Here is a 14,356-nt window from a genome sequence, read left to right as displayed (position 1 = left end):
TTTTTTTTTTTTCGTTCCTTTGATTTCTTGTTTGTTTTATTCCTTTTATATTTGTATAAATCCCTTTGTTCTCTTTATTTTTCATCTTAGATTACCATTTTTTCTTTATTTTTATTATAATCTGTTTCACTTCTTAAGCATTCTATATAAAGTCATTTTTTTGTTTTTCTTTTCGGTTCATGTGTCCCACCCAATTTCCACAGGCTACATGAGTCCCAGCACAGCCCATTGTGAAGCCATCTCGTGTCTCATGCCACTACAGCAGTGGCTCTTTGTCACTGTGTGTCTCAGACTCTGGCACCTGCTTGTCACTTAGCAGCAACTAACACCGTGTTGCTATGTTTTTTTAACACTCTCTGAGCTGAAATCCATAAAAGATCTTCTCATAGTGCCATTATAACTCAACTTTTCGCTAATAATTTTTTGCATTTTGGTTTCTTGGCTAAAAGCTTTCCTATGAACAGTGCAATATATTAAGTTTTTCTGTCCATTTTGATAAAGTATTTTGAGAATAGTTTTCAATATTTTCAAAAATATCTTCCATTTTATGGTAATCAGTGATTCCATTTTCTGTCAACATTCAGTATACATCAGCCTTGAATTTTCAATTTGAATACACAGAATTGTAATCGGATATTCAACTCAAAAATTTTCTCATGCCTTACTATTGGGCTTCTGAAAGCCCTATCTTACCAGGGAAAAATATCCCTTTCTTGATAATCATGCCTTATTCAAATCATATATTTTTCTTTGTATATACATTTGTGAACAATTATTTTCAGTGTTCAAGCACATAATGTGTAAAATTTCGTCAAAAATTTCTGAGAAGCACCTGAGGAATTTGCCAAGAATTACAACTACTTCCATCAAACCAGTCTGATGCATTAGTTTCACCAAAAAATGTCAAATACCCCACAAGTTTCCAATTCTGGTTGCTTCCTTTTTTTTCTTTCATTTTTTAATACGTTTTTTATGTTAAAAGTAAAAGGGTTGTTACTTAGATACATCAACTATTTTATATATTTTATATGCAGCCCAGGACAGCTCCTCTTCACTCAATGCAGTGCTGGCAAACCAAAAGTTTGGACACTCATGTTTTAAGGTAATTTTTTTCTCCAGTTTTGTTCTATCTTTCTCCTTCATTTTCTTTTTTTTTTTCTTTAAACTCTATTAATTCTTCCTCAGTGACCTGGATTTCTCTTTTATTTCCCCTTGTATGTATCTAGTTTTGTTGTCTTTTAGCCTTCTACATATTTTTTCTTACATTCATACTGACACTTTATATTGATCTGCTTCCTGTTGTTTTAATTTCTTTAATCTCTCTAACTACAATTTTTGCATATGTCTTTTCACTGCAATTTTATAGCATTTTTATAGTTGTTTTCCAAATTATATTTGCAATTTTATTTGCAAAATTTTCTTTTCTTTAGTCTTCCGTAGTCTTTATCTAAATTCCCCTATTTTGTGAGATATATATATCTTCATTGCACACTTACTTTCAGGCAGGGCAGATGAGTATTTTTTTATAACCTAAATCATTGATTGTCTTGAGAGAAAATTCATTTATTTCCTGTGTTTTCTTGTATCTCTAATTATAAAACAATAATGACTGCTACTGATTGCAATCTGAAACATATTATATTTTTATACTCCTTAAAAAAAAATCCTGTTTCAGTTTTGATTGTGTTTAGACTAATTCAAATCCATTTCATTTACTTGCCCCACTAATTTTATTTTTGTTTTAAGTGTTGTTTGTGTTCCTTCTGGAAACACATCATCTGCTGTCTTGTTTTAATTCTGTTCTTTACAACACTGCGTTGTTATCCTAGCTCTTTATTTTCAGCTGTGTAAAGCTTGAGTATCCTCACACAGGTGTACTGTGTAGCTCTACCAAAAAGTTAAGTTGTTTTGGCTCTATGTATCTCTAAAACCAAGGTTGCATTCATCATATAATTTGGCATAGTCATAACAGCACATAATATATACACATTCTGCAAAAGTCCTCCTACAAATCCCTGCATCCCAACACAGCTCAAATTGTATGATTCTCTATATGTATCCTTTGGACTCTCAAGAGAAAATAGGAAAGAAAAAAAAAACCTGAAGGAATGTATACTCATCTGCACTGAATGTCACAGAACTAGACAGTAAGAATAAATAAGAGAACCCTTTGAATTTCTAGATATTATTTCAAGCTTCTTTTGCAGTAGAGTGGGAAAACAGCATAATTAATATAACCCAGACCATATTTTCTTATCTTTCTCTTTCTACAGAGTCTCTCAGGAGAGAATAATTGGCAAAATAGAGCATTCATTGATCTCATAGCTACAGAATACAAGATTCAAGGCCAAGAAACATCATAAAATCTGTTCATACACCACACATTCCATTTTTAGATCCACATATTTTTCTCTCACTCATGTATTCATTTGCAGCTTTATGTGCTACTAAAATGCCTACTGAAATATACACATTTAAGAGAAATAAATTTTAACTATAAACAGTGTATATTTATTTTATATTGTTTTTTAGCCAGCGCTCTCCCAAATTATTGTTTCAAATCTATCTCCAGGACATCCTCTAAAAAATATTGCAAATGCAAATAGTCAAGTAGATTTTCACTTACACAGAAAAAGAGAGAAAATGAAATGCCAGAGGTAATTCCAAATCTCCATGATGAGTTTTCACCTCCTTACAGTACTCTCCCCATTTGCGAAACTGACATTTTGGATTGAAGGCGTCAGTAATTCAAAGAGGGTGAGGCTTCATTGTTACGTCTCAGCCACAGTTAATCCTTCACACAGGCGGGATCACAGCCAATGTAATGAAATTCTCACACCTGACTTCTAGTATCATAAATTCCAAAGTTTTCAGTTGAAGTATACTTGTGTTTCTATAGTAGAACACAGTCAGAATGTGATTCAAAGTCCAGTGCATCTAAAGCAAAGACTTAAGGAATTCATGGGCATCACACCCAAACACTGTTCGATATTTGATTTGCAGGACACTTTAACAACCTTGGGCATGGGTCATGCATGACAAGATGACTCAGTTCTGTGTTGCCTTGAGCCCAAAAACCTAATTCTAATCTAGAGATACCCTCTACAAATATTTTCCATATTTTGAAATATTGTAGAAGTAGTTATTGAGGTAATAACTTGGATTTTTATTGGATACCAAATTACTACAAATGCACCAGCCTTTTGTTCTTCAACACTCTAGACAGGCTGGAGCAGCTGTGCATCTCTGCTAGTTCACGTCTTTGAGCTTGGTGGAAAATGCCAAGTAGCCTACCCATTCTTTCTTACCTGCATTTGTCCAAATTTTCCTCCTAATGATACACAGGTGCTACTGCTGGTCACCTGCCCTGAGCTCCGTCGTCATCCTGCTGAGACTGTACCCATCTCCCTTCACTTCAGTGACTATTAGTGATAGAAACCCCCCACTTTTCCATACCCAGAGACTCATCAAAGACTTAAACATTTATATTATCCAGTATTTTTAATACCTTTTCCTGGCTCATATTTGTTTTCAGCCTCAAAGTGCTTAGAGGAATGCTGCTAAACACTCAGAGCACTTGTGGCTCTTCGCAGTGTGGAAGGGTTCCCTCTTACTCTGCAGCTCAGAGGGAGTTAATACCTGTGTCTCTGGGGGATGCTGCCACTTTCACAGCCAGAGCTGTGAAACTGAAGTTCTGCTCTATCTGCCTAATACATGTATTACATGTATTCACATTAGTTGGCCTTTAATCTGCAATCTCCTCTGCCTCAATTGTAAACAGTATTATTCTGTGTTTTCCTTTTCTCCTACATCTCCCTGGGTGGTTTTCATTCTGTTTCTTTCTTTTGCTTCTTTAAAACTAAATAGGTCCTGTTTTCCTAGTCACACAAGTTAAGACACTAATTCTCCAACATATTCACTATTTTATATATATATATTTTTTTAAATTATATATATATATATATATATATTTAAGGAAAGAATGAGGAAATGAAGGATATAATTGACAGAAGAATCTGTTTCACTGTTATCGGGACAGTCGCTCCAGCTTTCCGTCAAGAATACCCTATGTTATATAGTTAGTCACAGAACTGATGAAACGGGACCATTACCTATTTGAGGACTTCTCAAGTTTTCAAGTCCTAACACATCTGTAACAACATAAGTCTTAGATTTTTAGATTTTACTAAGCCTGTGTGTTTTCTTAACTTCATTTTGTTTTGATTTTCCTTTAACAAGGAAGTGAGACCAAGGCAAACAGTCCTTGAAATGAACCAAATAAATGGTACTGTTGTTCTTTCATGTGAGGTAGAGTAGCAGATTTCTGCTTCACGCTTTGTTTGTTGTAGGAACTCCTGACACAGTAAGATGTTTTCGAAGCAATCTCTAATTTAGAGCTAATCTTCTCCCACGGCATATGGGAGAAGACCGACATATGCAGGTCCTACTGATCTACTAACAATGTTTGAGCGTCAATTCCCTTGCCAACTAGAGTCCTCTGTCTCTATTGAAGGAAAAGCAAAATATACCCCTCATTAACTTGTTTGCCCAGTTATCATCTTCAGTGATATGAAACATATTTTCTACTGCTTACAAAAGCTATTTATGAGTTCTCAGGCCAGATTACGTCAAACTATGCTACCATTTCTGAAATGCTCAGAAGAAGGAAACACAGTGGGCCTTATGCAAAAGTGTATTTCTGGCTCCTGACTGTAAAATCACAACAAAAAACCCAGAAAAACCCTAATTCAGAGAAACAGTTCTCAAGAGTCCTGAATTCTTTTGACTTCCATCTTTCCATACCCAGCTATCAAAAATGCAGCACCATCAGGCTAAGAAAAATCATGGTCTTGGCTTGAAAGAAAAAAATCAAGATAGAAACAAAAAGGTAACAAACAAAGGCATGATACTTATTTTATTTGCTCCTGGATTTGCAAAACTGATGTTCGTGTGAAGATACTTTTTACTGTCATTCTAGTGATCAGAAATATAAAACGGAAGAAATATGAATACTGAAGACTTTCGTTTCTGTGGGATTTTGAGGCTTTAAAAAGCAGAACACTTGATAGTAGCTATATCAAAGGATATAATGTAGCTGTAACACGGTACTGCATAATGCTGTGTAGAAAAATTGTCTTTCAGTTTGACCAGGAAAAGGAAGAAAAGAAAATGATTCTAAGCAGGAAAGTCCAGTTCTCCACCATGCAGCATCACTCACACAGCATCTGCGTCAGAAATATATCCAATAGCCTACTGCCAGAGAACAAATATCCGTGTTAATCATAAACCACAGATGAGAATTAAGAAATTAGCTGTGGTTTCCAGAGTTGAATTCAAAAGACGTTGCTTAGCCAGGGATTATTGCCAATAATAACAATGTAAGTTCATTACAGAGAGCTGGCATGCAAAACTAAAACACCAACTTTCCAAGGAGGATCATACTGCCTTTGAGGCTTTCAGCAGGATATCTAGTTCTGTTCTCACAAACTAACAGGATTGTTAGACAGAGAGAGCAGGCTGCTGTCAACATGACTACTGATACTCAACATTTTGATGACCATTTCCCTCTACATATTTCAGGATTAGGAGAATGAGATATTTTCTTTTATTTATTTATTTATTTATTATAAATAGAACATCCTAGCAACACCAAGAATTTCCCTATGTGTAGGAAATGTACATTCTGTAGTATAACACTTGTGACTTTATAGAGTATGTTAAACCTCCTGTTTATGCAGATATATAACTGATGCCAGGGAGAACTGCAGGAGAACCTGACTGAAGCTCTGTGCAATTAATTCATTTCCCAGGTACATCACAACCATCTATTCACTGCAAAATGAAAATTCGCTTTCATAATGTGGGCTATTCATATTGCTATTCTTGGAAGAAAAGACTGCTGCACTTCCATGTAGGAGCATATAGATGTCCTAAGCTTACACGTCTCCTCTCACTGAGGGGCAGCTGTTTTATACTGCTAAGATTAGCATATAGAAGATTTCTTATGTTCAACATACGGTTTGTTATTATAGCTGAGCTGCTGAACTGCTGCTGAAAAGGGCTGTCTTGCTCCTTTGCTGTCTGGTTTTGCACCGTTTGAATAATATAGCCATAAAAGGGAGTTGGCTGAGTTGGTCGATGTATTAGAAAGTTCTTTTCAAAACTTTTTATCTTTTTTTAAGAATTCATTTTAACTGGACCTACACACGAGCTGACTCTACATGAGGCCAGGGAATCGTGGGATTTGAAACAAGAGATGGGCACCTAAGACAGAGTGGATCAAGCTCCCTTCTTGGCAGCTCCCAGGTACTAAGGAGTATAAGTGGCACAGGTATTCTTGGATTTTGTTCAGTTTCTTGATTTAATGTAATCAAAGATTTTGTTTCCTTATCATTGTTTTCCTCTGCAATCTCCAATGTGAAAACAAGAGCTCAGATTTGTCTCCTGATGTTATTTCTTTGCATTTCAGTTCTTCTGAGAATACTGTTTTCTTTCCTCAGTTTCTTTAACAGAGTCTGATTTGCCCTTTGGAGTGTTATTAATTGACTACATGTTTAGCCTTCCTTCTAAATTTTGGAGACCTTCTCCACCAACCTTACCTGGCCCTAACTTTCAAAATACATAAAGAATAAGCTAGCAAGGATTTTCCCAGAAACTATAGACATAGTAAAGTGATGTTATTTTGAGCAGATGCATCTATGCATTTTGCTACTTTTGGAATTGGTGGTCATTTAATAGAAATACTGAATACCCAGTGCTCATTGCAGTCACTGTGACTTTGAAAAGTCCTACCAGTTTGTTGACAATGCCAATCCTTTAAGGACCCAGACATCCTGCATGGCGACGCGCTGTTGATAGTGAGGATCACTGAAGTGTTTAAGCAAGAAGGAAAGGCCACATGCACACAGTTACAACCAAGCAGGTATGTAAGCGATGGCTGGATTATAGCTCCACAACACAAAGCTGAAAACAACTCAAGGGTAGCGAGCACAGAACAAGAGCACTCTCGGCAAATAAAACAATATTAAAATCATTAAAAATATTCAAAATAAGCAGAGCAAATTCCAAGCCTTCTAAGCCTTTTCTGACATGGACAAAGTTGCTTGACTTCAGTACCTAAGGATCTCCAAAGTAACTGCCATTAGGGATTTTCAGAACATTTTCTGAACATGATTTATACATGATTGTATATTTTACAGCGTATCTGCCTTGAGGGTTTTGCTGAGTATCATTTCCCTGATTTTATTAATAGAGAAACTGTGTGCTTACGTGCTTTGTTCAAAGTACTTACACAAAGGAGTCCCTTGAGGACTATGAATACTGCTGCTCAAAGTCTAGAAATCTGTCCTCTTCTCCCAGAGATACTGTTCAAGTGAATGGGTGCAGCAAAGAAACTGGTACGGCACAGAGGTGGAGGACTGGTATGCTGGAATTTCAAACACTTGGGACACTTTCTGTTCCCCTCAAGAAAAATTAAATCACTTAAATATATGTGGTTAAACAAAGTACGGATATATATCCCCTTGGTTTATTTCATCGACACGAATGCAAACAGGGTAAGTTGGTGAGAAGTGTATGTAGAAACTCTTACTGTTTGGTAAGTGAAGGGAGTCAGAGAAACTTTAGGAATAACATTTTAAGTCTCTTGCTAAGTTGTGATGTCTGTGTTACACTCATAGTGCGAAACGGCTGAATGACTTAAAATTTTGCGTATTTCTTTACATGACTGCCAGCATAAACATTCTATTACAAGAATCTGTTCCTCTCTGGCATGTAATGTAAGATCAGGCTGGCATTTCTGTTAGAACTGGTATGAACCTTGGCTCTTCAGGCATCCGGTTACACTAATAGAAGACAAGAATTCTTCACTGGACATTTCAGTCAGGACCCCACCATTTCTTACTGATGCAATTATCAGATTATGCCAGATGACATCAGAACAAAGCTAGCAGCCACTATGCATGCTCTGCCCCTGCACAGAGAGCCCATTCATCTACATGTCTGCCATCTGTGTGCTTTCAGCTGTCTTCTGAAAGGTAATGATAACATGGGATTAAAATAAGATCTCCTAGCCCTCAGAAAACACTTACTCAATCTTGGATTGCTATTATCTTTCTCTTCATTTAGCAACTTTCTGGTATTCTCCACCAAGGAAAGTAGAAAAAAAATACACAGATATCGATGGCAGACCCCTCTTACTTCTTTCCTGATTTTGTCTGGAAATAAAGCTTGGAAATTGTCTTTCCTGATTAGCTTTCCTTGAAGAACTACTTGAAGTTCCAAAATTATAACTGAGAATCATTTCACTGGTTTGTGCATCCTGAGCCAAGGCAACACCACAGGCCCTGGATGTTTGAGGAGCACTGTCCTTTGGTCACACAACAGAAACTCGCATGAGGATCTTCATGGCTGTTTGCATTCATGGTGACATTTATCTCTATATGCAAGGTGACATTTATCTCTATATGCAAACTGTCAGTCTGGACAACATACTCCCTTGCTATGAACCCACTAAGCTGTACCAGTAAGCAGCAATGACAGCATATTGCAGAAGGCTCAGGATACTACTCTGGCCTTACTGTAGAAGTTCAGTGAAGTGCATTGCAGACACTTCAGCTCACCTTGCCCTGTAGCATGTCATTTCAAATCACTGTGACTATAATGCTTACTTCTTTCACTACAATTTTTACACTGAAACCTCTTCAGGGAAGGGACAGTCACATCCTACAGACGGTCAGCACCAAGCACAGTGACTCTACAGCCAACCCAGCCTCCCTGATCTTGATTAAGACAAATTAGTAAAAACGTTTGTTTAGCGTTTCCATCAACCCTTTCTTCTAGTTACGGTTGAAGAGATGAAAGGAAGTGTGAACTCAGCCTCAAGAATCGAAACCAAGCTGAGCAAACCAGATGATTCCGAATCAGCCTTGCCTCCGGCTGCTGGCTGAGAGCTCTCTGTTCAGCTCTGCTGGGTAACAAGGGGAAGGAAAGGCACACTGGTGGGTGAGGCGAAGGGAATGGGAAGCAGGCCAAGGAAGGGACCTTTCCTCTGTTGTGTAATCCAGAATGCACGCTGTGGTGCTAATAGTGAGATGAGAAGTGTCTTCCAGCCTCCAGTCATCCTGTTGGTGACTTAAACAGCGCGTGAGTAAGATTTATGGGGAAAGATTTATATACAAGTGTAAAGAAAAGTACACAGCCAGAATGCTTAAACAAATACAATAATACAAGTAACCTTGAAACATACAGCCTTATGGCTTTCTTGTTTAACTCTGTTTTCTGTTGGTTTAGTGAGAATATTTTTATAAACCTAGTTCCACCTACTCAACTATATAAAATTAACCTACAGTTGTTAGAATCTGCATTTGTTCAATAAGGAAAAAAAGAAATTGCAAGTTCTCATCTTATCATTGTGGCTCTGTGTTTTTTTTTCTTCAGAATATTCTTCTGTGCTTGCTCCTGGAGCTGAGGTGTGTGTAAGTGCCTAATAGCACAGCGTGACACCAGGATTGTTAAGGGCTTTTTTCATTATCCATCATTACTATGGTGGCATGCTGCAGCAAACTGCACTCTGCTGGCACCAGACACATGAGGAGAGGCCTGAGACTACACTGCCTAAGAGAAATTTTGAGAAGAAACCAAGGCTCGCTCACATCCCAGCTCCTCCAAGCACAAGGGGTAGATCTTCAGTAGGGTCAAAGCGTGTTCAGGATGACCTGTGCTCTCTAGTGAATGGAAGAGAGAGAGCAAAACAGTCTGCCTCCATCCCTTCCAAAGCACTACGAGAAACAAGTCAACAGGCTAAAAGCACTGTGATAGGAAAAGCACCCCAAAGCTATGCCGAGTGCTAAATGTCTTAGCTCTAGTTATATTATAAACACTTGTATTTGTACTCTTATCTTCAGACATTTAAAGACATCCTTCCCCTCTCGAAAAGTTTGCTTTGCAAAGCCACTTCTCATTGCTACACATGTAGGCAGGAAATTGTGCTCTAAGTCACTGTCACAGTTGGTTGCAGGAGTCAGGTAACCAGATCAGCCCCCAAAACCAGCAGGTCTCACGGAAAGCTGGGAAAAACCATTGGCTTAAGTAAGTAGCACAGCTGGCCTCCACAAGGCCAGGCTGAAAAAGGCACTCAGTGGGCTGAGCATTTAGAGTGAGCTCTGCAGCCCTCTGAAATGGAGGTCTGTAAGCCAGAAATACAGTGAACCTGAGCTGACACACTCATACGCAAGCTTCAGCACTTGCCTTATAAGTCTCAGACCTGTGTAGCAACCTCTTGTATTGAGCAAAAGCCTCACTGGAGACAGAGAAAGAGCAAAACTTCCACTACAGTTTGCTACAGTTTGAAGATACCTTTGCTGAACGCTCATCTAGCTTCAGTGTTCTGGAGCAACTTGATCAATATTTCATCCCCTTCACTCTCATGTATCACCAATCTTTTAAATGTAGATTCTCTAGAAGAAGAGTCACCAGGTACTTCGTGCCTAGACTACACCTCTATCTTCTATAATATTGCTATTGAGAGCAGCGGATTGTAGTACGCTGTTGTTACTGCTGTACCTCAATGAATTACATACAGAAGGCGGGTAAAAAGGGAGTCTGGGCTGCCCCAGATAAACACCTTTGAGCTGCCAAAATTCCAAAACATATGTGTAAGGTTCCTCTTCAAAAACAGCAAGAAATAAGAGTCCAAGATCAGATGCACCTTAATCCTTGGGACATGAGGCCTCACCTCGAGTATGTTCAGTTTTGGGCACCTCAGTACAGAAAGGACAGTGAGGTGTTGGAGCTGGTCCAAAGAAGGGCAGCAAGGCTCATGAAGGAGAACTGGGACTGTTTAGTCTGGGGAAAAGGAGGCTGAGGGGAGACCTTATTGTTCTCTTCAAATACCTGAAAAGTGATTGCAGTGAGTGTGGGGTTGGTCTCTTCTCACTGGTGACAGGATGAGGGGAAATGGCCTCAAGTTGTGTCAGGGGAGGTTTAGATTGGATATCAGGAAACACTTCTTTACAGAAAGGGTTGCTAAGCACTAGAACAGGCTCCCCAGAGAGGTGGTTGAATCACCATCCCTGGATGTGTTTAAAAACCGTTCGGATGTGGTGCTCAGGGACATGATTTAGCAGAGGGTTGTTAGAGTTAGGGTAGTATGGTTAGGTTGTGGTTGGACTCGATAATCTTTAAGGTCTTTTCCAACCTGAGCTATTCTATAATTCTATGATTAATAGAGAAAATTCCCCTGGATTAAAGTTGTCCAGGAATAACACATTCACACATGATTCCAGGTTGCTTTCCCCATAGCTCTGCAGGCAGTGCTTTGGCTTGGGTGCTATAGGTAAGGAGAGATGGAAACCATGTCATTCTGTTCTGCTAAAGATGTTGGCCTTATCTGTGCTTTGTGCTTGTACTGGCAAATGATGTCAGCTCAATGTATTCCTTTTTTAACCAAGAGAGATATACTCTTGGATAGTCTATAATGCAAGTGTGGTTAGATCAACATGAAGGTGTCTGAAGTTGGAAAAGCTACTGCCCTTTACTATGCAGCTCACTAATTCTGGTATGAATGCATCCTCTATAGGGGACGTCTACTATCACCACTTCAAAATAAACAAATGTAACAACATTAGTCTATAGAAAATGGCATTTTCATGTTTGGGGACAGCAGGGAGCCCTAGGAGGGGTATTGACTGTCAAAAGTTTTGGGAGATGTGATTGTTAGTCAGAAACGACTATCAGACCTCTACTGTTTCCCAGGCACCATCGCTCTCCGAAGTTTTTATGAGATTTGCACCCATGTCCTTCCTCTTTCCCTTTTCCCCCATGTTTACCCATTACCAGTATGGGACTGGAAGCCATGCCTATTTCCACAGAGAGCAAATAAGAAGAGGTATCAAGAGCACAAAGATTAGGTATGACCCAGCAAAAAAAAAAAAGTGGTATGTTTTTCTGAATTAATCAGTACATGCATGGATTGAATTTATAAATACATACTCATATTTCTTCATTTGTTCTGAAACTGTCTATTTGATTTGGTATTTTAAAATAGACAGATTAATCCACACTGACACTGCTTAGCCCACGACTATTTGTGTTTCTTCTTACAAATTTTTCCTTTACAGGATGATTATCTGCCCATAACTATAGACAGGCTTCTCATTTTAACTTGTTTCCTCTGTACTAGCACCAGGAAGCAACAATTTCCCAAACCATATTTGACTCATGCTGCTTGGAATTAGCTCTTACTAATCCTGCTGGTACTCCAGAAGTACAGAGAGGGGCATAAAAGCTTATTTTCTGTTTTGAAAAGCATGCTTTCTCTCTTAGGGTGGTTTTATCTCTGATAAATTATTCATTCAGTCACATGCTCTCCCAGGGTCCTATAAAGGACCCACTCTTCTGCCACAAAGACTAAGATTTGGCTCATTTTGGTTGGCTGCCCAAACATCTTAAACTCCCCAGAGCTGCTCCTCCTTCCTCCAGGTAAGGAAAGCCTTTGCTTCTCCGAGCTTCCTTCTGTGAAAGAACAGTACAACTGGGCATTTCTTGTGGAATTTACCACCCAAACTGTGGTCATTTGCCACCATAGGTGGGTCCATTTGGCAGGTGCAGCAAATTTACCTCAAAAACTCCAGCCTTGCCATAAGCTCAGTAGTGTAGTTTTTCAAGATATTTTCAGCCAAACTGTTGTTGGAAGATCTTTGAACCAGGAATTAGAAAAAAAACAAAAACATTTTTCAGTAGTGATGCAACCATCCTGCATGATACCTCAGAGAGATACAAGTATAAATGCAAGTTTTAATCAAGTGATATAGTTTCCTCCTCACCTTCTAGTTGAACAAAACTGGAAAAAAACAGCAGGTGTAGGACAGAGCTAACAACTCACCTAATCTTGATGCTGGCTGACTAATACTTCTGCTCCACTTGCTCTCTTAACCAGAGCAATTTCTTGTGAAAACATGGACAGTTAACAGCTTTGCCACTTATTTATTTATCAGTGGAGAAGTGGAACTATAAAATTGACTCATTCTGTCATGTCTAAAGGTCAGTGACAAATAAATGTTTTCTTGTGTATAAATTATAATACATGCTCATATATATATGTGGATACCAAAATCCAGAGAAATAAAATATCACATGCATCAGACCTGAAACCCTCTTTAATCCAGGGCATGCTTTCCAAACAGAGAAGGCACAGGCAGATGAGCAGGAGATACATCTGACAGCACAGCAGATGCAAAGCTATCTGAAGGAAGGCCCACACCACCTATGCCCACCAAAATGCGGCTCTTTGTTTCTACTGGAGGTCATACTGTGTGCAACAGTAATGCATTCCCTCTCCAACACCATCCCAGATGACTATAGATGCTCAAATTGTGCTACTGGCTGCAGTAAGGGAAGAGTTATTTCGGTGGCTTAAAGATGTAGAACAGGATCTGTGTTACAGAAACTATGTAAGAAGAAGCATAGAAATGACTCAGTACCCAGCTCTGTGAAGAAGGCTTGGATCTGTATAGTATTATACAGAATCTGCTGTTGGCCAAAGGAAAAAAGCAACAGAAAGATGTAATAGGCATTGGGTATTTATAAGACAAAAGCACACAAGAGCAACAAATAGCAAACAACTAAACTATGATATCTGTTGCTACATGAAGAAGTCTAGAAAGGTGGGAAGGAATTACCTCCTTTCTGAAGTCTAAACCACCAGCACAGACCTTAAAGATGAGGCAGAAGAGGCAGCTGGGGAGAAAGCTCTTTATTTGATTTGTGTGCAACTCCTGTATTGCACATGGATAGTCTGTTGATGATATGGTTTCTGTGTATGGTTCCATAAATCCCTTTGACAGCTAAAGGCACATACCTAGAATACACATATATCTGTGACACAAGAGAATATGCCATATGCATTGCAGCAATAAACACATGCTGCCAAGATATGCCAAGTCATTAAGCTTTAAAATCTGCAAAAAACATACTCCTTTAAGTAGTTTATATTAGAAATATTAAATATGTTCACAGTACAAAAAAACAATTTTTGTTCACTGGTAAAGAATGTGATGAAGAATAACCCATTTCTTAGTATCTATATCTAGCATCCATTGAGTGCTGTAAAAGCACCTATGAGTTATACAGGAATTTGTATGCAGGGGTTGAGCATTTCCTGGGGTCTGAGTTAATACAAAGCTTTTGAGAATGCTCACAGCATCCCTGTCAGCAACAGTGCTAAAGGCAATTGATGCTAGTATTGACAACCTTTTTCTGTATCCTTTAGGACTGATTAGCAAATTTCTCATTAGGAGTGAGCCCATTTTTCCAAGCCACACAAAGACACGGCAGACAGCCCCATTCTTAGCAGTAT

The 14,356-nt window shown here is 38.6% G+C and overlaps 1 protein-coding gene across 1 annotated transcript in view; it reads right to left on the bottom strand.

The window, feature by feature from the left end:
• Positions 1-11,822, bottom strand: part of LOC100548733 (uromodulin-like 1) — a 36,078-nt gene extending 24,256 nt beyond the window's left edge. Inside the window, exon 1 of the mRNA XM_031556331.1 lies at positions 11,739-11,822. Within this exon, the coding sequence (XP_031412191.1) occupies positions 11,739-11,822 (84 nt within the window). The remainder of the gene's footprint in view (positions 1-11,738) is intronic.
• Between the last annotated feature and the right edge of the window lie 2,534 nt (positions 11,823-14,356).

The sequence above is a fragment of the Meleagris gallopavo genome, chromosome 1, assembly GCF_000146605.3.
Source record: "Meleagris gallopavo isolate NT-WF06-2002-E0010 breed Aviagen turkey brand Nicholas breeding stock chromosome 1, Turkey_5.1, whole genome shotgun sequence".
In the NCBI taxonomy this organism is placed as follows: domain Eukaryota; kingdom Metazoa; phylum Chordata; class Aves; order Galliformes; family Phasianidae; genus Meleagris; species Meleagris gallopavo.
The sequence above is the reverse complement of the archived record's forward strand: the minus strand, read 5'-3'. Positions and strand labels throughout refer to the sequence as shown.